At 48.8% G+C, this 22302-nt stretch overlaps 1 protein-coding gene across 9 annotated transcripts in view; it reads right to left on the minus strand.

The window, feature by feature from the left end:
- The window catches only part of CACNA1E (calcium voltage-gated channel subunit alpha1 E), a 371824-nt gene that overhangs the window by 263106 nt on the left and 86416 nt on the right, over positions 1–22302 (minus strand). For all 9 annotated transcript variants that reach the window (XR_004988714.2, XM_036442246.2, XM_045583159.1 and 6 more), the window contains exon 3: positions 862–1131. Coding sequence is in view for 8 of the 9 variants with exons in the window: in XM_036442246.2 (XP_036298139.1) it covers positions 862–1131 (270 nt within the window). In the remaining variant the exon portion in view is untranslated. The remainder of the gene's footprint in view (positions 1–861; positions 1132–22302) is intronic.

The raw sequence follows: 22302 nt of genomic DNA on the forward strand, positions 1-22302 counted from the left end.
TAAACCTGCAAAGACGCTCCTTCTCTGCCGTTCACGCTGGCCCTGCGGCATCAGCCGCCCCACCAGCCCACTGTGGAGAGCAGGTCCTTCGGAGCCAGGGAGAGACAGGTTGCCTGCACACCTCTGGGCTCAGCCAATGCAGCCTTTAGCTGATGCGTTCAGGCCCAGCGGATCCACCTGGATTCTGGGCACAGGAGAGCACGCAGTGGGGTACCCAGCTCAGGACTAAGGAAGGAAAGGAGGGACCCTGGTGAGAGGCTCTTCCCTGGCTCAGAGGAGAACTCCAGCTGAACGGTGTGGGCTGTGCCATTGGGGACTGCCTCCCCTGACGCACTCCTTCACTTTACTTTCCCTGCAACTTCAACCCGGAGTTGGCTGGGTCCCCATATGGGCCCTGGCCCAGGGCCCTGGAAGTTGCTGGACTGGACCTCCCCTATGGGCAGATAATGCAGGTGTCTCTCCAGCTGGTGGGGATGGGGGTGACTGAGGTAGGAAAAGGGGGACAGGGTATGGAAGGGAGCCCTGATGTTAGGGCAACTTTCAATGTGAAAGGACTGGGGCTGGCAATCACACAAAACCTCAACTCCCTGTGCCCAGGGATGCCAGAAACAGCCACACAGGAAACAGCAAAACCCAAAAGTCTTACCTTGAAAACCACCAGTGCCACACCGGTCTCTATGGCACCAAGCTTGCCCCTTAGATGCATCGAAGTAACGCGTGCACTTCAGCAAAGGGGCAAAGGGGCAACAGGAAGGAAATGGGGGAGGGGGGTAGATCCCATGCATGGTTTCCCCTCTCACCCAAGAAATATGAAAAAGGGGGAGGGGGGGTAGGGGAGTCACGATGGGCGAGAAAGGATATGGCCAGTCGATGAGCTTCTTGGCATATTTCCTGACAATGTTATCTTCCCCGAAGATGAACAGGGATCTGTTGACGGTGAAACAGTTCTGCCGGACGGGGATGGGGTTGTACAAAGCCATAGTCCGAGCCCTCTGCGCTTTCGACTGCTTGTAGGCGGCCGCCTGCCCCGAGGCAGGCACCGGGGTTCCTTGCCGGTTCCTGCTCTGGTCCGAGTCTCCATCGCCAGACCCCGGCCTGCCGACGACCACTGCCTCCCCGAAGCGAGCCATCCTGAAGTTCAAACAGACAGAAGACACACAGAGGTGATCGCGGCCGGACACCTGCCCCCAGCAACAAGCAGAGAGACACGCGGAGGCTCAGAGCCGCATCCAGGCGGGCGGGCAGGCGGGCGGGGGAACCGCCGCCTCCCTCCCGGGAGCCTCCGGAGCTCTTTGGAGGCGGCGGCGGCGGCGGCGGCGGCGGCGGCGGCGGCGGCAGCAGCAGCGACCCGCTGCTCCGAACTGTTGAATCTAAATACAACCTCTGCCAAGCTCCATTCCTCAAGGGGTTAAAAAAAAGGGGGGGGGGGGGAGGAGAAGGCTGGCAAAGGGGGTGGGGGTGCTCAGTTTCAGAGGCGATTTTTTTTTTCCTTTTTCAAAATGCCAGTGTGTGGTGGCGCTCCAGGGCTGGAGAGGAGAGGGGTGGAGTAGGCTGCTCTTCAAACATAGCTCCGCTCTGGCAGACCACCACCTAGGGCACCGGCCTGCTAGGTAACAGTTCGGTGATGTATTGGGGGGGGGGGGGGGGAGGAAAAAAATTAAAACAAAAGAACTTTAAAAAGACAAGGACGGGGTTATGGTGGCATGCTTCAGAACACCAGCCCCTGCAAGTCCATCCAAGGTATTCCACCGCCAAGACTTGGGTCTTGAAATCTGCCAGTACAGACGCATCCAAAAAGGTTGAGAGAGATGGAGAGGGAGGGAGGAAGGGGGTAGGGAGGGGGCGGAATAGAGGTTCCTGTGTACACCGCAACGCCCAAAAATATCAAAAATAAGTCGATCCAACCGGAGAGACACCAACGACTTCAAAGCTCCTGCGCCCGGGAGAGAAGTTGAGCAGCATCCAGCGAGCAGCGGAGCCCGGGTGCCAGCAGCCGCCGGAGCGCTGGCCGCGGCGCCTCCCCGATCAGCATGCAACAGCGGTCCGCGGCTGCGCGGCGGAGGCGGGGGCCGCGCGGGCGGTGGCGGCGGGCGCCGGGGCGAGGGAGGAACAGGTTGCAGCAGAGCTTGGCGGCGGCCTGCCCGCCGCGGGAGCCGTCCGAGGACCAAACTTGCTTACTGTGGACTGGTCTTCCTCTTCCGCGGAAGGAGGGGAGAAGGGGAAGGCCGAGGGGGAGAGGGGAGCGGAGCGCACGGAGGCTGGCGAGGCCTGCGCCGCGCGGGGGCTTCCCGGGGAGTGGGGGGCGGGGCTGGCGAGGCTGGGAGGAGCGGGGATGGAGCCGGAAGGACCCTAGCCAAGGGTCTGTAGGTCTCTGGGATGCAGGACCGGTTTGGCTGACTGAGCCGGAGGGTAGAGGATCTAACACCTCTGCAAAGATCCGGGAAGAGTGGCCGTCCCCCCACCAAGTGAGGCCAAGAGGAGAGGGGTGGGTGCAGCAGCGGGCGGCATCTCTGCAGGGGCCCAGGCCTGGCCGAGGCACATAGGCACGCTTGCATGCACCAGCGCCTTCTGGGCAGGGGCCAGGTCAATGGGCTGCCTGGCCTGCTGCCCTGACCCGGAGTCCACGCCTTTGCGCCCTGCACAGGGTGTACCGGGCCGAGTCCGCGCTCCTACGGAGCTCCCAAACTCCACATGCTGCCCAGGGATTTCCACAGAGGAAGCATCCAACCTGTAACTCCCCGCTTAGCAGCCTGGAGGTCCCTTGAAGGGCCCCCTAGGACTTCTGGGGGCTCTACACTCTGGTGTGGGTACCAGTTCCCAGCAAGAGTGTCTGCCCTCCCTCTTCAAACAGGGCATGGGGGCAGCCTCTGGGATTTGGCTCCAGCTCCTGGAAGGATGGTCCAGATGTTGGGGCCCTAGATGGTGAGTTCTGGACTAAAACTACCCTCCTCAGAACCTTATCAGGAGGATCCTCCCATTCCTGTCTTTACCCCCACGTGACTTCCTCAACTTCACTACATCAATGAAGACAAAAACAGAAATCAGTTTGTGAGCTGAGGAAGTGGGTAAGGTGGACCCTAAGCCCTAGAGCAGTGGTCAACAAACTCATTGGTCAACAGAGCCACAAACCTTGGCTCGCCAGCCTCATGTAGGTTGCGAGCCACAGTTTACCAACCACTGTCCTAGAGAAAGACCCCCTAGGTTTAGCAACCAACCCCTTCCCCACAAGTGACTCAGTGGTTTTGGATCAAGGACAGATACCAACTGAGCCTTTCCATGTCCACTAGCTAGAACACACCTTCCCCTTTTTTCTGCCTTTTGGCCTCAACAACACAGTCCTGTCCAAGTAGTCCCTACCCAAGCAAGGGAAGAGGATTTTCTTCCCTCCCCCTTCTGCTGGAAATCTGGGCGAGTCTGGCTTCCCTCCTAGGAAAGGCAGTGTCTCTGTGTGAGGTGACCTGGTGGGAGGAGAGGTGTGTCTGAGTGAGGGACATGTGTGTTCCTACGTGTATGTGTCCACCCCGCCAGACGCTGCTGCCCATGGGGACAGCATGTGGACCTGTGATTCAGGGGAGCGCATTTCAGGGCAAATTACAATGAAAGGTGAGTCAGTTCTGCTTAGAATTGGGTTTTCACATGGCTGCCTCACCCTGTTCTTCTACCTGCCTTCACGGGAGGGTCCTTTTCTGTCTAAATACTTAGTCAGAAGGAAAAGGGGAGATGATGCCATGAACCATGAAGCCCTTTCTTCCCATTAGTCAGTAAGAACCAGTCCCCAGTGGCTGTCTCAGTAACGCCCTAATACAGTGATCGGAAAACGGCGGCTCTGTTGACTAATGAGTTTGCCGACCACTGCCCTGATATATAGAATCCAAAAGGGCATTCAGAAATGATCAAACCCATAATTTCAAGCAAGACCATGATCCATGGTACAAAATTCATTCAAGTCACTCATTTGGCAAATATTTTTGAGCGCCAGGTACTGTTTTAGTCAGATACACTAGTGAACAAAACAGATGACAAAAATAATGTGTCCCCTCCTTGGATTAAATCAGATTCCTTAATTAACCTCACTGCCTGGGTTGTTTGATGGGCCTCCTTCTCACACTGCAACTTCACCCCGGTCCTTTGCGGCCTGGCCCTAGCGCTGTTTCTGCTCAGAGGAAGCAGGGCTCACCAGTGGTTTTCCTACCAGAAGAGGTTCTTGGGTGATCAGGAACCCTGGGCTTGTGTCTTCAATGTCCCCTGACTCAGCAGAGAGCCGGCACGCATGCCCCCTCCTCTCTCTCCAGTGTCCTGTGTCCTCTGTGGCTGTGGGACAGGGTATTACACACAGAAATGTGAGAGCCCACTGGGCTGAGACCTGCCTTCCTGCCTTCTGAGGAGACATGGATCAAAAATGCATGAGTTGGGGTTAGTACTGAAGACCCTTAGGAGGAGGAGCACCGCCACCGGGGCTGTAATGGGAATTCCTGCAGCCGAGGAAGAGAGGCAAACATGACGGCACAAATGGCTTTCGGAGTGGACTTGGCCTAAGAGAGGAAGGCACAGGCTCACATTCCCCCAACCTGGCATTCAAAACTCTAAAACTTCAGAGATCTATGACCTGCTTTCGTGTTCTCCAAATCCTCCCTTCTCCCAGCCCCCAGAGGACTAACATTTTAACACCTAAATGGTACCTGACGTGTGTTTCATAGTTTTCAGTTTACAGACCTCATCCTAAACCTCTGAGCTCAGCCTGGAAACCCATGCTTTATGACTCTGATTTGGAGGACAAGTCAGCAGTTTCAGAAATGTTAAGCAGTTGGCCCACATCTGATAAAAGGCAGAGTTTGGACTTCTTACAGCTCCTCTGACCTCCGTTTTATGGCTCTTTCAGATATCCAAACGAATCTCTTCTGGGCAATAATAGTATTGATTCCAAACTGTTCATCATCCAAAGAAGAAACTATATGATCACGCTAAGCCTATGGGAATTCCATGCTTACCATCCTCAGGTGACACTGGATCTGTGCCCAAAGCTCCTGGGACCATGCTGGGAAGATGCATAATCCGAGAGCAACACCCACTGTCCTCCAGATCCAGGAGGATCCATAGAAAACACCCGAGAGCAGGTCATTGCCATACATGCTGCCTCCAGGGTCCCCAGTTCCACTGTCCACTTAAAGACCCACAAATGGAGATGTAGGAAGTCAGCAGTTGGTCCTAACAGATTGTAAACCCTGGTTTCCAAAAGCCCCTTTCCAGCCCAGGAAGCAGAAGCCATATTTTCCTGTTGTTAGAGCACCATCTACTGGTCACTTGTGAGCACATCACTGTGAGCTCAGGTACCACGCAGGCACCACACCTCAGAGCCTAGGCATTCCTAAGGAAGTGACCTCTTGTCACCAACACTCTACCCCCTTGCCCCCCCACACACCCCTCCGCTTTGAGACAGCTGAGGCCCAAGTCCAAAATTTCCCCGCAATGCAACCAGCACACCTCACAGTGCTTGGAAAGTGCAGCCACACACACTGTGCACAAGGTCAAAACACACACACACACACACACACACACACACACACAGTTAAGATAGTACAGTCAAATGCTCTACATGATATCTTTACAAGCAGTTACCTACAAACTGGAAACCCCAAAGATCTGAGGAAGCAAGTGAAAAACTTTTCCAGAGAAATCAAAGCTTTCACCCCTTAGCCCCTCCACACTATGTCCCATGCAAACTGCAAGCAGGAAGGGAATTGGAAAAGGAAGGAGGCTAAGGTGGCCACACTCCCCCAGACCAGCTGGGCCACGGGAGCTTGTACAGATACAGATGTGAGTGGCAAGGTTGGAGAAGCACGCAGCCTGTGTCTCGCTATTCCCAGATCTGTCAGGCGGTGGGCCATCGTCACATGAGACTGTTAGCCCATCTCTGAGGCGACTGCAAATCCAACCTCATCCAAAAGCTGTGGGCCCCTCCCACCAGCCCCACTCCCTCATCTCTCCACACCCTTTCTGCCAAAGCTATCAGAACTCCTTTTGTTCTCTTTTTCTTTTGTTGAGTTTTTCTGAGAAATAGACGCTTACGCAAAGCCGTGCTCTAAGACACATGATGCAGAGAGGACTTGGGAGTGGGTTCTTAAGACAAACGTTGGCAAGGAACAGACCACGTGCAGATTCGGAGAGCGCACAGGAGCATTGCGGCAGCACGGGTATCCAGGGAGTCTGGTCGCTCCTGCCATACCTGACAGCCCTCACTTGGGTGCAAACATGACTTCACCGCCTTATGTAATGCCCAGCTCTGGAACCAGCACTTCTCAAACCTGTGCCTGCGAAACCCCACAGCTCCAACACCCTATCAGCTAAGTATAGATCTGCAATTTTTGTTTTAAATGTTTTTAAAACCCTTCATTTATGACAACTCGGTATTTCCTGGGTGCAAACCATGGTAATGCCATCGCATTGCATCTCGTTTGCACTTTGCATTACCTGAGGCTGAGAGGGTCAGGGGCTTGTCCAAGTGCACAGAAGTAGGCAATGGCAGAGCTCGGAGTCCTGATAATAAGGGCAGGATTTGTTATGATGTGTGGCCACTATTTGCACACTGCATATCAAAATAATGTTCTACTTGCTTAAGATTCCGGTCATAGGCATGATCTTGGACCTTGGGAGAAGTAAAGAATGACCTTGAGACCGTCTCCCCACAAGTATAACGTCTATACCGCCTGTCCCAAATGGGATGTCATGAATATCAAGTTAGTTAGTATGTATCATGCTATTAGGACAGTACCTGGCACATAGTACGTGCCATGCACATGTTTGTGAGATGCATTCCAGCTGTGACTACACAAGCACCCAGCAAACAATGCCCATCTGGCAGCTTTCTGGTTCTGAAAGCACACTCCAGCGGTGCAGCCGGGGATGGCCTCAGGGTGTGTGGAGTGTGGATGGAGGAGCAGAGAAATGTGAGGTCTGAGACTTGGTCAGAAAGACAAGTGGGCAAAAAGAAAAGAAAAATATTAGAGACCAGTGTCAGAAGAGCCCAACGACCATGGTACCTGGGAGAGGCCATGTTTGTTTGCTTATTAATTCATAAGCCCAGTTACTGAATCATGTGCCAGGCATTGTTCCCAAGGATTGTGAGGCTCAAGGATAAATTAGACACACCGTCACCGCCTCTAAGCACTTGCAGTTTAAGAGAGGAGAAGGGGGAAAAAACGCATGCGTAAAGGGCTCTAATCCAAGGCAGAGTGTAGTGTGCACCAGAAGGAAGCCCTGGGCAGGATGGAAAGGAGGCCTCCCTCCGCTGGAGGCGCCCAGGAGAAGGGAAGTTGCGGTGAGGTCCCTTTAAAACAGGACACTGCAGGCGAGGGAAGCAGTGGGACCTGCACCCCAGAGCCCTGGAGGTGGACAAGATGCATGAGATTGATGAACCAATAGCGTTTTTGTTTCCTTTCTGTGCATCTAGGATCACAAGGATTCTAAGATTGCTATGTCAACCCTTGCTTCTCCAAAAGATGAGGTCCCTTCCCAGCCTGTACAAGAGTCAAATATGCATACCCTACCGGACATGAACCCTTACTGGGAAAGTCAGCCTGGGGGCCCAATGGTTAGCCCTGTCCCTGTGCACCTCAGTTCCCAGCCTCCGGGTCCAGCCTTACTTCCTGGCCAAAGTGAGAAGTGGCAGGACCGCTCTGCAGAGCTCCAGCTCCCACTGACTACGGCGGTGAGGGGAGGATTGGCATCTAGGCTTAGATCAACTGACGGAAGCACGCCCCCTTGGCCTCTTGACTCAGAAAGCAAAATGCAGCCCACACAGCGCCAGACATGCTCAGCCTGGGTGGGCTCTGGCTGATTCATTCATTCAGGAGCCAAAAGGAGCCCTTCCACATGTCAAGTGTGGTGTCAGGTGCCGGAGCCAAGAGGCAGAGGCCAGGGTGAGGAGGTGCCCGGCTGCATCCTGAACCTGCTGGGGCTTGACCCACTCCCCACATTTCCCTCTTGAAAACAGATTCCTAATCGCGGGGGGGGGGGGGGGGGGGGTGCGGAAAGCTCACAGAGGAACAGGAGCCCAGAAGATCCCTACAGGCCCAGAGAAGAGAAGTGGATTTCGCCACACCCACCAGCTGTGCCTCTGACAGGACTCTTAGGGTTGGAATCATCAGCAGACTAAGCCACCACCTGTCGATCACCACACCCTTTCTCTCCCACTCTCTCCCACACTGAGCAGCTGGTGACACCCACCTGGTATAAAATAATCGAGTGAATAAGGCAGCCCCATATGATACGGACTTACGGCCAGTTTTGAAATGTGCACCCAGCCAGACCATGCGCTGGCTCTGCCCTTCCCCTCCCCAGACACAAAACTGAGACACCCCCCCCCACACACACACCACATCCTATGGTCCCAGCTCTCCCCTCCTTTTCCTTGCCTACTCTGCAGGATTTGGTACCACTTACCTCATCCTATCATGTCCCAGTCTCCATACCTCCCAGTTTCTCACCATTCCTTCTGTTATTCCCCAACCTTTATGTGGGAGCAGCCCATGGGTCTGTCCCCAACCTTTTTATCTTCTCTCTCTGACTTCTCTCCCTTAGGGACCCTACCCCATCTCAACTACAGCTAGTCTCTCACCCTTACCTGTCATCTCATTTCTAGATCCAAATGCCCAAGAAGTATAGGTAGCTCCAAATGAGCTGTCATCATCACCTCAAACTCTGTGTTTATAAGTGAGGTCATTATAATTTTTTCAAAGCAAGCTCCCTCTCCTAAAATTACAGTTCCTACTCAGGTGATATCATTCTCCCTGTCAGCCCCTCAACTTCAGTGGTTCCTCTTCAACAACAACAAAAGGCCCAACTCCTTAGCCTGACAATGCAAGACAAATCAATCTCCCTTTCCAGCACCATCTCTCCACAAAGCATAGTATTAGCATGGCCATAGCTGTCATGCCCACTCTGACCTCGAAACTCTTGCTCAGAGTGGAGCACCTGATACAGACTGACCCGAGAGTATCCTTCCTCCATCCTGCTTCTGCAGCTCCATGGCACATTTCAAAGTGTGGTTCGGTTCAAGTCCACCTCCCCCATGAAGCCTTCCGTAACTTCTTCACCTTTATGATCACCACCTCCTATAAATTCAGAGCGTCAGTATCATTCCCGTGGTTCCTGTTTACTCACTATCGTTGTCATGAATTTGACTTCACCAGTTCATTTCTATTTAACTTTTTCAACTGTGTGTACCTTGTCTCCTCAACTACAGTGTAAGCTTCTCAACAGCAGAGGACTTCCCCTTTCTATAATTACAGAGAGTGCCTGTGTTATATTATCCCCATAGCAGGCCTGGCCTAAATACACAGCCAATGAATGAATGGGTGTCTCCTGTAACCCTTGTTGGTGAAATAAAGTTTTAGCATCAACCAGTCAGCTGGTCCCTGTCTGAGGGGTAGCCCTCCCCTAGTACAGTGGTCGGCAAACTGCAGCTCATGAGCCACGTGCGGCTTGCGAACTGCGGTTTGCCACTCTGTTGACTAATGAGTTTGCTGACCACTGGGATAGGGGCTTGCTCACAAGGAACAACAACAGCCTGTAATTACTGGAATTGAGAGTCTAGGTCAGTGGTCGGCAAACTCATTAGTCAACAGAGCGGCAAACCGCGCTCATGAGCCGCATGTGGCTCGCGAGGCGCGGTTTGCCGACCACTGCCCTAGTACATTATGACTCTGATTCTGAGCCTTTGCTGGTACAGGTGTTTCCAGCTCTTCCTTCTGGGGTTAGTGTTCATCCTCCCCTTTGTATCAAGAAAGGATGCTGACCTCTCTCATCGGAGAGATGATTCTAACTTGGGGAACTTTCCTAGCACTCTAGCCGCCCCACCCTCATTTTATCAACCACTAAATTAACGGGTTCATAGTTCAATCTCTTATGGGGAGTAGCTCCTGCTGTGGTTGAAGTAAGTTTGGGGGACTCCGTTAGTAAAAAGGGATGTCCAGACCCCACTTAAAGAATGTTTTCAGACCCCTTTCCACAGAAAATTAAACAGAGAATGAAATTCTGCTTCAAAAAATAATCGGCTACAGTCTTCATCAGTGCTCTCCTCTCTACAAAACAATCAGCAGCATCTTACCTCTTTCCCTAGGAAAAAATGCATGTGAGAGAAACACATCCTTTGCCTGCATGCAAAGACGCACTGGATTCTGATCGGAGAGCAAGTTCTGCCAGCCAAGTGTACAAACGTGTGCAACCAACCCTCCTGGGCTGCTGGGAGCTCTCAGCTAGATTTGACACTGCACATTCAGACATGAAGAATCACACGCTCTTTCGAAGATTTCTGAATATTCCTAATGAGCCATTTAAACATGGGAATGGTGGGAATGTAATTTTCAATCCAAACAATTTCTGAAATACTCAATCCCTTGGAAACACCGGCGGGGGGGGGGGGGGGGGTGCGCGGGGAGGGCTACATGTGAGTGTGTTCCTCGCAGACTTGTTTGGTTTCTGTTTTTTGGGGGTGGTGTCTTTTTAGTTTTTTTTGTTTTTGTTTTTAGGGTTTTTTGCATAATAACTCTATTGCTTAGTCACATTCTCCAAAACAATTTTGCCAGAGGTAAAGTGGTCAAGTATTAATATAATAGCCCAAAGCTTCCCGTGATGCTGTTTTCCCTTTGTGGGAATAATCAGGACTATGAAAACAAAGAGAAAAATGGTCAGGCGTCAAGCAAGAATAATTATAAAGAAACATACAAGCAATTGGGTTAATAATATTAACTGTAATAGGTATTAAATCTGTATTATGTGCAAGGCACTGTGCTAAGCCCTTTCCTTATTTCTCAGCATAACCCTATGTGGCAGGTACCACTATAATCTCGGTTTTACAGATGAGAAGAGCAAAACTGAGAGAGACTAGATCAACCCCTTAGGGTGGGAGAGGTGGTGGATGATACCAGCAAGTTAACCTTCGGTCTATTTCACTCCAAAACCCTTTCTCTTCACGACCACACTGTCAGGCCTCTCACGGGTATCATTGCCAGAGATGTGTGCTAATCACTTTATTTCACGATGATCCTACAATGCCAAGAGGCAAGAAAATGTCAGACACTAGCGGCAGGTGATGAAGGGCCTCAGAACGGTGAGTCATTCGAGCAGGGGTGGGGAACCTTTTTTCTGCCAAGGGCCGTTGGGATATTTACAACATCATTCGAGGGCCATACAGAATCATCAGCTTAAAAATCAGCCTGCTATACTTGGTCAAACATTTAATTATCTCACCCCTGATGCCTTGGCAGGGCCAGATCCAACGATGTTTTGGGACTTCTATGGCCCATGGGCCAGACATGCCCCACTCCTACACTAGAGTGTGAGACAGGACAGGAGACTCACACCGCGGGCCTGGCTGGGTTTCTTACTCCCGGTGCAAACATGACAACAGTGATGCCTGTCCTCCGAACCTCAGACTTCTGAGAGAGCAACGGGGACAGCAGATTCTCCAGCATGCTCGCTGTATTAACATGCGCGAGTCCTGTCCAGGCTGCCTTTGCCGCTACAGGCCTGCAGGCGGCGCCCCACAGCAGTGCGAGCCAGGCCAAGAGAGCCCAGGCTGACTCAAAATACCCATGAAGCTCTTCAAAACGTTTCATATCCCAGAGGGCATCCTCTGGCTCACAATGTACTCGTGATGAACTTGGTTTTACACACCACTCACTCGGTTCTCCGTGAATAGCCAAATCTGCCCCCAATGCCCGGCTCCCTGAGCTTCCCGGTGGCTCAGTCTCAGGGGCTAGCTGGAAGAGAGCTGTCAGCCAAACACTGGAGGCGTCAGTAGGGGGCAGGGGGAGGGAGTGGAGGTGATGGTCAGTGGCAGACAAGGAGGGCCCAAGCAGACCCAAGGTTCCTGCCATTCAGGAAAATCGATCCTGGCCATTAAGTCTGGCTTTCATTCCCCCCCCCCCCCCCCCCACGAAACTTTCTGCTGCCAACGCGCACCATTAAGGGATCCGGCAAATGTAAGTCCTCCTGCCTCTCCCCTTGTTTTCCTGCCTGCACTCCAGCAGGTAAGACACCCACAGACTCCCAGCGCTCCGGGCTGTAGAATTCACGGGAGTCTATAATGTTCGGGTTATTTTTACACTTCCCGGCCACTCTGCCTCCCCGCGAACAGCAGGCCTGCCATTTAGAACAGTGTTTAACCCACACTCCACCTGCTTTCAAACTTTGGCTTTTTGTATTAAGAAAAAAAAAAAGCTATGCTTCAAGTGTGTGCATGGGCACACGCGCACACAAACACACACACACACACACACACACACACACACACACGAGTCTAAGAACTAAAGACAATCACAGGCACCCTGGGGTGAAAGACCAACCTCCAAAACAATGTTGAGACTGCGGAAATCGCGTGTGTGTGTGTGTGTGTGTGTGTGCAAATGCTGTGTAAATGCTGGGTGTCACCCCCCGTGGGGGGTGTTGCTGTCATACATGCGTGATGTGGAAAGACAGCTTTCCATTTCCAAAAGGGAGTAAGCATCACAGCATGCAAAGCCTTTCCCTGGCCCAGGGCGCCAAACAGCAGCTGGCTAAGGGGTGTTTGGTTATAATTTTCTTCAAATTAGTTACTTTTTTTTTTTTAAGTGGAAAACGCTGGAAAGAAATTCTGAAGACAATTCAACAGAGGGAGATTTTACAGAAGAATAATAGACGTTTCAAAGCAGAAACGATAACTGACATTGGTTGATGGTCGAACTTATAAGCCCTACGTCTGTGATACCTCGTTTGATCTGCACAAGAACCCTCTGAGGCTGGATGATTTCGCAACTGAGACCAGAGACACGCAGTCCCTATGCTGAGCTCACAACGCTAGGAAGTGGCAGAGCTAGGCGTGGCCCCTGGGACTGCCTGATGCCAGAAGCTACCTGCTACCGCCACACCGCCACACAAGGGACAAGCCGGAGAAGCGAGGGTGCCTGGGCCTGAGGCTGGACAAGGATGGATTCAGGGGCCCACGGTGCAAAAGCTGAGGGCCACACTCAGGAGTCAAGCAGTGGGCACAGAGCCTGCTTCCTGGCCCAAAGGAAAGGGATGAAAAGTGTGTTTACCTGGGAGCCACTCTATGGGTTTTTCATGAGCCCCAGCTGCCCACACAGCCACTCAACCATCCAGGCTACAGAGAACGGGATGGCACAGACAAAATCACAGACGGTGCCCAAACATCTTCCCTTGGTGGCACGCCTCTCAGGGGCATGGACACATCGCTCCTATGTGCCCCAGGAAACCAATGTAAAATAAACCCCCAGCATTCTCTCGCAGCAAACCTTTTAGCCACAACTCCTAACGCACATGAGGGATGACTCAAGCCTCCTCCTCCCCCTCCCCCTCCCCCTCTCCCTCTGGCTGAGGCACCAAGAAGTGATAAAATGATCAGGTGGCTCACCACTTTTGTGGCTAAATACATCCCAAGGGATTTTTGAAACCAGAGCCTGTTTCTCTGGAGGCTCTCAGGGTGTGTACACGTTCTGCTGCGCTGGGGACTCGGCAGGAGTTGGCTTGTCAGCCCCCTCAGGAGCGTTTCCAGTCTAGTGTTCTCCCGCCTCCCCAACCGCCCCTTCATCTTCTCCTAGCCTTTTCTCCTCCCATCACCTCAACATGAATTCCGCAGAGCCTTTTTCCGACCTTCCCTATGAATACACCCTCTCGCGGTGATCTCATCCATCTGATGGCTTCAACTGAAGCTAAGATCTGGAAGACTCCCAAGTCTTTGTCTTTGGCCCTGTTCTTTTTAAAGTCTGGTACGGTGTTCCCAATGGCTACTGGCTATCCACCACCTGGATAACCGGAAAGCACTGTGCATCAATCAACCAGTTTAAGAACACACCCCTTCCCCTCCACGCATTCTTCTCCAGGTCTGTAACTGCAGCGTTACAGACTCCCCTAGCTCAGGGGCAAAACTTTGGGGGCATCTTTGATTCTTCCTCCTGCGCACCTCCTACACCAACCACTCCCCAAGTCCCCAAGTCCCAAGCTTACACGGTCTCTCTTTCCTTCCCATTTACACAGCCACCTCTCAAGTCCAGAACTTCATGCCTCCTCCTCAGAGGATAAGAGCCTTCGAATCCATCTTCCTCTTCCCAGTTCCAGCACATCAGCTCATTGTACAACCCAACAGTGACCCGATCCCCACCCTCCGTGCAATTAACTTCAAGAGCGTGTTCAGTGCTGTCTCCCCAAGCCTGTCTAGTGTCTGGTAAAAAGTCACTAAACAACTTTATTGCTTGAATGAATGAATAAATAAGTGTTCTAAGTGTCCATCAAACCTGACTATGGGATCCTGAGCACTTACAATCTTAGGGTTGAAAACAAACTTAAATGTCATCCAATCTAAGTCCTTCTCTTAAGGAGCAGGACTGATGTTCTCACCACCCACCTATGTCATCAGCAATATGTCCTACTATTGGCAGCACACACTGTCTGCTCCACTAAGCAGGCCTGATCCCCACTCATACACCTTGAACTACAGATCGTATCTCATTTTCTTTCTCCCTTCCCACCCCCTTTTTCCATACCCACTGTCAAAAAGCTAGACTTAAAAGCCCAGTTCACACAGTATCTCCTCTATGAAGTATTTTGTGCTGATAGAACAAACATGATCTCTCTCTTCTCTGACCATCTCTGGCACTTCCTGTCCCCTGCCTCAGACGCTAAGGGGTACGGATCCCTTCTCCCCAGCTACACTGCCAGGGGCTTGACGGAGTCATCCCTGCATTCTCCATAGCAATTAAAGTACTGCCTTATGCCCCGTGGGTACCGAATACATCTTTCTTGAATGAATTAATTCGTGCATTAATAAATGAATGGTAACTATAGGAAAAGCCACGTGGACACAAACAGGATAAGGACGTCTTAGAATCTGTACCACGTTGGGAAGGTTGTGTGAAATGGCTAGCTCTGGAGACAGTCTGTTCAGCTCAAGGAAGATCATCAGTCTGTTCAGCTCAAGGAAGATCATCGTCCTCACCTCTCGCCTCACAGGTACTTGCAGGCATGACGTGGACAGAGTGGACAGAATAAGTGACGTGGTGTGTACAGGCAAACACAGGGGTCACCGTGAGCCTGCAAAGCGCACAGCATTTTGGGTTCTAGGTTTTGTTCTTCGGTAGGAAATCGGACAGGGAATGTTTTCACTTCATTTGCTTCTCCTTCTATAGACAGGAAGTGGGTTGACATGGTCCTTGTTAGATAGATGGGTAATTTGAGTATAGAGCTCCCTTAATCTAGCCATGCACATATCAACCTCCTCTTCTAACCCCTTCATCTTATAAAAGAGGGAAGACCCGTAGAGCAACGCTTCCCACCTCAGCACTAGTGAAATTTTTGAGTCAGATATTTCTTTGTCCTGGAGGACTGTCCCAGGCATTATGATGCAGCGTTCCTGGCCTCTTAACAACGCTAAATACCAGAGGCACACCCCAACCCAGTTATAACAATCAAAAATGTTTCTAGACTTTCCAAATATCCCTAAAAGGGGGGGGGGGGGGCAAAACTGTCCCTGGAAGAGACTACCCATGTAGAGTAACTGAGTTGTTCAGGATCACCCTGCCCATCCATCATTACCTCTGTCACCGGGCACTGCCTTCCCCTTTCCTCCCTCACAATCTGTGAGCGAACTCAGGGCTGTGCCTCAGGTTCCCTAATGGCCTTGCAGCCCTGCGGGGTTCCACATTTCAATATAAGAAAAGATGCATTCTTAGCAGAAACTGAAGGGAGAGCTCAAGCTGAAAACACAGGAATGACCACAGTCCAACACCATCTACTGAAGGCTTAGCAACTGAATCTCCAACAATAGCATTTCTTCTGATAATCTGGGGACTAAGAAATATGGATATAAGGTCCCATGAGAATTGGGTTTTTCCCTCAAATTGGCTTTGTCTTTAGTGAAAATTTCTACTCAGGTTCTCAACTCAACCCTTTACACCCTCACCCCTGCTGCTCCTTTCGTTTGCACCCCCTTCTGATTTTTAGAGGCTTCAGTCCTCCAATGTCTCCTGTCACCAGCACCCCGAGTGGCCCCCACTTGGCTTCTAGAGTTCATCTTCACTAGAACTTGAGAATCATCTCCAGCTTTCAGATTCTTGTCTTGCATCTTCTAAAAAGACTCAAATCAGACAAGATATTTTTAGAAGCTGCCAGTAAAGATGTATATATCCATGATCACTTTTCTAAGTGAACTGCCATTAGCTAAAGCACTTGTGTACCATCTGAAGAGGCGGAAAGTGATTGTCCATTAATGCACTTGTGTTTCTCCCTCACTTCCTTTCTCCAACGTCCCCCTGTGCTCAAACCGGCACCCTGACTAACCTCTCCATTAGGAACATCACATTTATAAGTCTTGGAGGGACTCAGGCTATCCCCCCAGGAAATATCTTATGCTTTCCTTGTTTAGAGTATCCTCTTGGTAAAAGTCATTTAAGGATCCAGCACTAGCAAGATGACAAAATGAGAGAAACCACTTGCTACAAATCTCTAGAAAATTAAAGTACAAGAATATATTTCTCCATATATTTTAAGACGTGTTGCTGAACTTGCAAAATAAAAAAGGAAATTCCTAAGAGGAAATAGAAGCATAAAACTAAGTTTGTGAACCAAAACTGCAGCTGTCCCATGGGCAGTGATTAGTCCTGGTAACAAGGAGGATGCGTTGGGTGGGCTTTAATACCCAGTCAAGATCAAGAGGTAAAGTTTTAAGAGCAGGCGTGAACAGAAGCAGAAACCAAAATGCAGCAATTAACCTGGGGCACTTGAGGAAGTAAACCTCAGTTAAGCAATGAACTGCAGAAAAAGGAGAGAATGCGGAAACTCCCATCTCTGTGTGCAAGAGAAAAGCCAGATCCCAGGAAATCAAAACCCCACATTGTGTGTTGCATAGATTTATGAGCTACTAACACTACATATTCAGGAGGGTTCAGGAGTCCTTAAACTGAATAATGATGAAAATGAATGAATGAATGAATGAATAAATAAATAAATGACTTAGTAACTATCCTGGGTCAGAAAGAGAACCAAACAAAACCACTCTATGAAGCTACTCTCACAACCCAGACTATACTATATTTCCACAGGAAAAACAAAGCTATAAAAACTAAATGAGCTGAAACTGGTTTGGCTCAGTGGACAGAGCGTCAGCCTGCGGACTGAAAGGTCCCAGGGTTGATTCCGGTCAAGGGCATGTACCTTGGTTGCGGGCACATCCCCAGTGGGGGGTGTGTAGGAGGCATCTGATCAATGATTCTCTCCTCGATGTTTCTAACTCTCTATTCCTCTCCCTTCCTCTCTGTAAAAAATAAATAAAATATATATATTTTCTTAAAAACTAAATGAGACATAAGTGAAGGGTATACTAGCAGACCTTAGACCAGTGGAATAAAATAAGATGCCCAGAAACGGAAGAAACAAATCAACTAGTCACTAAATGGTGCTAGGACAAAAAACTAATTGGGGGAAGAGAAGGGGAATGGGGAAAGGTAAAGTTAGAGCCTACCTCACACAATTCACAAAAATTAATTCCAGATAGATTGAAAGAGCCAAATGTTATGAGCAGACTGTAAGATTTTTAGGTGAAGACAATGCAAATGAATTCTTTTTTTTATTTTTATTTTTTGTCTTAATATCTGGAAGGAATTTTTAAATAAGACAAAAATCATAAAGAAAAAAAGCAAATAAATTTTACTACACTAATATTATTCATTCTGTATGACAAAAAGCACCACAAGCAATGGGATAAGGACAAGTGATGTGGGGGGGAAGACATTTACAATCCACAAATCATATCTGGCATATATATAAGAATCCTTACAAATCATTAAAAAAATAATAATAATGAACTACCTGATAGAAATATGGGAAAAGGATATGAACCCACAATTTACATAAGGAGAAATCCAAATGGGCAATAAACATACGTTAAATGCTCGATTTCATTCATAATCAGGGAAAATGCAATTAATGCAATAATTGAATTTCATTTTACACTTAGAAGAGGGTCAAAGGGTAATAATTCTGATCACCTTAAATGTTGTGGAAGATACACAGAAATAAGCCTGCTTACAGTGGGAATTATTATGAAAAGCAATACCCATCAAAGTTAGAAGGGTACATTTTAAAAGTAATTCCGCTTTTAGGCACCTATCCTAGGGAAAATCTCACTCATGTGCCCAAGGAGACATGGGCGGGGATGATAAATTTAACGCTGCTTATAATAGCAAAAGAATTGGAGCAACCCAGCTCCCCTCAGAAGAGGAATCAATTAACAACCTCCAATATATTCATACAATGATAGTTCTAGGCAGAAAGAAATAATGAAGTAAGTGTGCGTGTAATACCACTGGTAAATCTTAAAAATGAATGTCCGCTTTGCTGCAAAGGACACATTCCATATATCATTTATAGAAAATGTTAAAACTCCCTAAAAATTCACATACATATTTTACCAACACATACATATGCAATAAAATTACAAAAATACATAGTCATGAAACACCAATTTCAAAGGAGAAGTGACTTCTGGAGAGAGGGATAAGGGATGAGGGTACATAAATAAATGTAGCCGAAACTGGTTTGGCTCAGTGGTAGAGCGTCAGTCTGCAGACTGAAAGGTCCCAGGTTCGATTCCGGTCAAGGGCATGTACATTAGTTGCGGGCACATTAGTTGCGGGCACGTTAGTTAGGGGGTGTGCAAGAGGCAGCTGGTCGATGTTTGTCTCTCATTGATGTTTCTAGCTCTCTATCCCTCTCTCCTCCTCTCTGTAAAAAAATCAATAAAATATATTTAAAAATAAATAAATAAATAAATAAATAAATACATCTGTAATATTTTCTTCCTCTAAAATGGAAGCGAAATGGAGCAACTATGGCAATTATTATGATCCCTTTCATAATAATAATAGATATATGGATGTTTTTTGTTCTCTGTACTAAATGTGTGAAATATACCATAATTCAGAAACATGTTTAACATAGCTTTAGCAGATCATCTAACTCACATGTGTCAAACACAAGGCCCGCGGGCCAAATCCGTCCCGCCAGGCCTTGCAATGTGGCCCGCACCGCGCTGTCATCACTGCACTCCGCTGCGTTTCCATCACAATGACAGTTTATGACTGTTCAGTAAACCATTTGGCCCGCGATTTAGGCTGGATTTTAGATTTTGGCCCCTTCTCTGATTGAGTTCGACACCCTAATCTAACTAGTCAAAATACACAGAGTTGGCAAAAACGTGGGTGACCTCATCCATGAAGGGCAGAGTGTACATAGCACAAGCTTTCTGAGGAGACAGCCAGAGTTTCTCAAATGCTGTAGCTGCCTGCACAGCCCGGGCCCCAACAATCCCAGTTCCGAGACGCAGTCCCTATGATACCACCCAACTAGCACACCAAGATGAGTTTGTAAAACTGCCTATCAAATTGTTGATTCTAACATTTAAAAAAAAAAAAAAAGTGCAACCCAAATAAACAGTAAGGAACTCATTAATATATTATCACATAGTCAGAGAATGGACTTTTTTCATTAATAAAAGTCCTATGCTGAAATAAATCAGATGGTACAATAACATTTAATGACAGACAGAACAGCTCACAGTATATTATTAATCAGTAAAGCAGGTAACAATAGCAAAATGTGTGCACTCTAATACCCCACTTAGTAGAATTAAGTGTATATGGGTATATGTATGTGAGTATACATACTTAAGTGTAGGGGACAGAGAGAAACTCTAGAATAAATATTTATCCAATGTTAGTGATTAATTGCACATGATGGGACTATGGATAACTTACATTTTCTTCTGTGTGCTTTTCCATAGTTTCTAAAATAAATGTAAAATCATTTTGCAATTTCATAAAACCCCACATTATTACATCTAAGATGGGTCTAAGGCTGGTAGGAGTTATGCACATCAGCCACCATTAGTGATTAGTGATTTATTCTGCAGGAGCCAGTGCCATTTCCTACTGACAAAGGGAAGAAGACAGCAACAAGGAGAAAAATGCCTCAGAGTTTGACTTCAAAGTGGGAAGGCACAACTGACAGAAGTGTTAGGATCTTCCATCTGTAAAAAAGATTCAACAACACTTGTCTCAAGCTATCTTCTCACCTGGGCGCCATCATAGTACTTCGAAAGGGCCAGACTCCAGCCTCCTGGAGATCTCCAGAGGAATGTTTCATAAGGACCTAGCACCTCCTTTCATGGCACGAACTCCAAACTCTCCCAGCTAAACAGTAAGCTAGCTGTTCCCTGTGCTGAGAGTCCTCTTCTCATAGAGACTACTTCCTGGTGCTCCTACCTCAGCTTACAGGCTACCTCTCACAGGCCTTCCTCCATGTACCCACCCAGCACCCTCCATGAATTCACCGGATTTCCTCCTCCACTTCTCACTGGATGGATTGGTTGTTGATTTGCCTCTGAGGAATCTAAACTATTTGAGGGCAGAGATTGTCAAATGTGTCCACTGCTGCATTCCCCACAGCTGGAAATCATAGTTGCAGAAGATACTCAGTAACTATCTCTAGACTAGATGGATGGGTGGGTGGGTGGGTGGATGTATAAATGGACAGACAGATGGATGAGTAAATAAATGGTTTAAATGATATCTTGTGAAAAATAACCAGGAAGTGTGACAGAAAACCAAAGTGAAAAAGAAAAGGTTCTACCAGGTGGTGATGCAGCACACCCAGAACACGGGAGTCTCAAAAGCGAAGTCAGGAACCTTCTGTGTTCCTTGGCTCAGAGATTTCCAGCGAGGGCTGCTTAGCCCACAAATTCAAGGGCCCGTGAGATTGTACATGTTTCTCAGAACTATCTTTTCACAGGCTAACTCCTGGCTCCCTCTCCACTGCCTCCTTTTCTCTTCCTAGTTCTGGATAGACAAGTAGGCCCAACTTGTTCCCTTGGGGTTCTTCCCCAAACAGCCATCCCCATCAGCTCGACCACAGCTCTGCCTGAAAGAGGTGGCCATGCCTCACCAGGCCACTTCTGAAATGTGCAGAAAGGAAACCATTGTTTCCTTCCCTGCTTCTGCCTTTTGGTGAGTATGGGTACTAGGAACTGCAGGGAAGTTCAGGGGGGGGGGGGGGGGGGGGACAGTGGCACTGAGGGGGCTTAGGGCACGAGGAGTTTCAGAAAGGCCAGCCCAGGGCCACCTGTGTCTTCTGCCTCCATGCCCTGCCTGCAGGACAGCCCAGCCAGCTGGAGACCCCTAGCTGCTACCATGGCAACAAGAGGACAAATTGGGGCAAGAGAAAATCATGCTACACAGGTTAAAAGCACAGTTTGAATAATAGAAACAGGCTTTCTGGAAAATGGCCAGAAAGGTAGGAAAAGGTGGCTGGGGGGGGGGGGGGGGGGAGGTGGAGAAGGGGCACCTGGCTCGCTGTGTGGAGCCAGCTCTCAGACACAGACGGACCCCACCACATCCATAATCTACACGGGGTGACATCCCACCCACACGGAGGCTCCTCTTACACCCCTATCCCATCTCCCCTGCATGTCCCCTCCTCCAGCACCCATGGTGGGGATGTAACAAGGCCTTAGAACCTCACCAGTGACTCGTCTGTCACACACCACATTGGGCTGAGACGTTTCTCCTATTCCTAGCTTTAGACAGTTATTCAACTCACTATTAGGTCTAGTAATAACTAATGTCGTTTTCTAATACTTTAAATCGAATTTATTTAAACAATACAACAAAATTTAATCAACAATATAGTTGCCGTTGTTTTCTACTACTTGTGCCCAACGCTCAGGAAGCATTTTAATCCCTCTGTTGTAAAATTCTTGTGATTTTGATGCAAAAAATTCGGTCAATGCATTTTTGAGGCACTCTTTATTATTAAATTTTTTTCCAAGAAGAAAGTTTTGCAAAGAACGAAACAAATGGTAATCGGAAGGGGCAATATCAGGAGAATATGCAGGTTGAGGGAGAACTTCCCATTCCAACTGGCGCAGTTTTTCAGCAGTGATTCTTGCAGTATGCGGTCGTGCATTATCGTGGTGAAGAATTACGCCCTTCCGATTAATCAGCGCGGGTTCTTTTTCTCTTAAAGCTTGGGCTAACCTTTCCAATTGGGCACTATACACTGCACTGGTAATGGTTTGGTTAGATGGTAAAAGTTCATAATGAAGAATTCCTTTAAAATTCCACCAAACACACAACATCACTTTTTTCGCATGCAAGTCAGGTTTTGGCGTGGGCTGCGGAGCCTCATTTTTGTCCAACCATTGAGGCCGCCTTTTCAAATTAACATACAGCACCCATTCTTCATCTCCAGTAACAATTT

The sequence above is a fragment of the Pipistrellus kuhlii genome, unplaced genomic scaffold (genome assembly GCF_014108245.1).
Source record: "Pipistrellus kuhlii isolate mPipKuh1 unplaced genomic scaffold, mPipKuh1.p scaffold_m20_p_18, whole genome shotgun sequence".
Taxonomy (NCBI): domain Eukaryota; kingdom Metazoa; phylum Chordata; class Mammalia; order Chiroptera; family Vespertilionidae; genus Pipistrellus; species Pipistrellus kuhlii.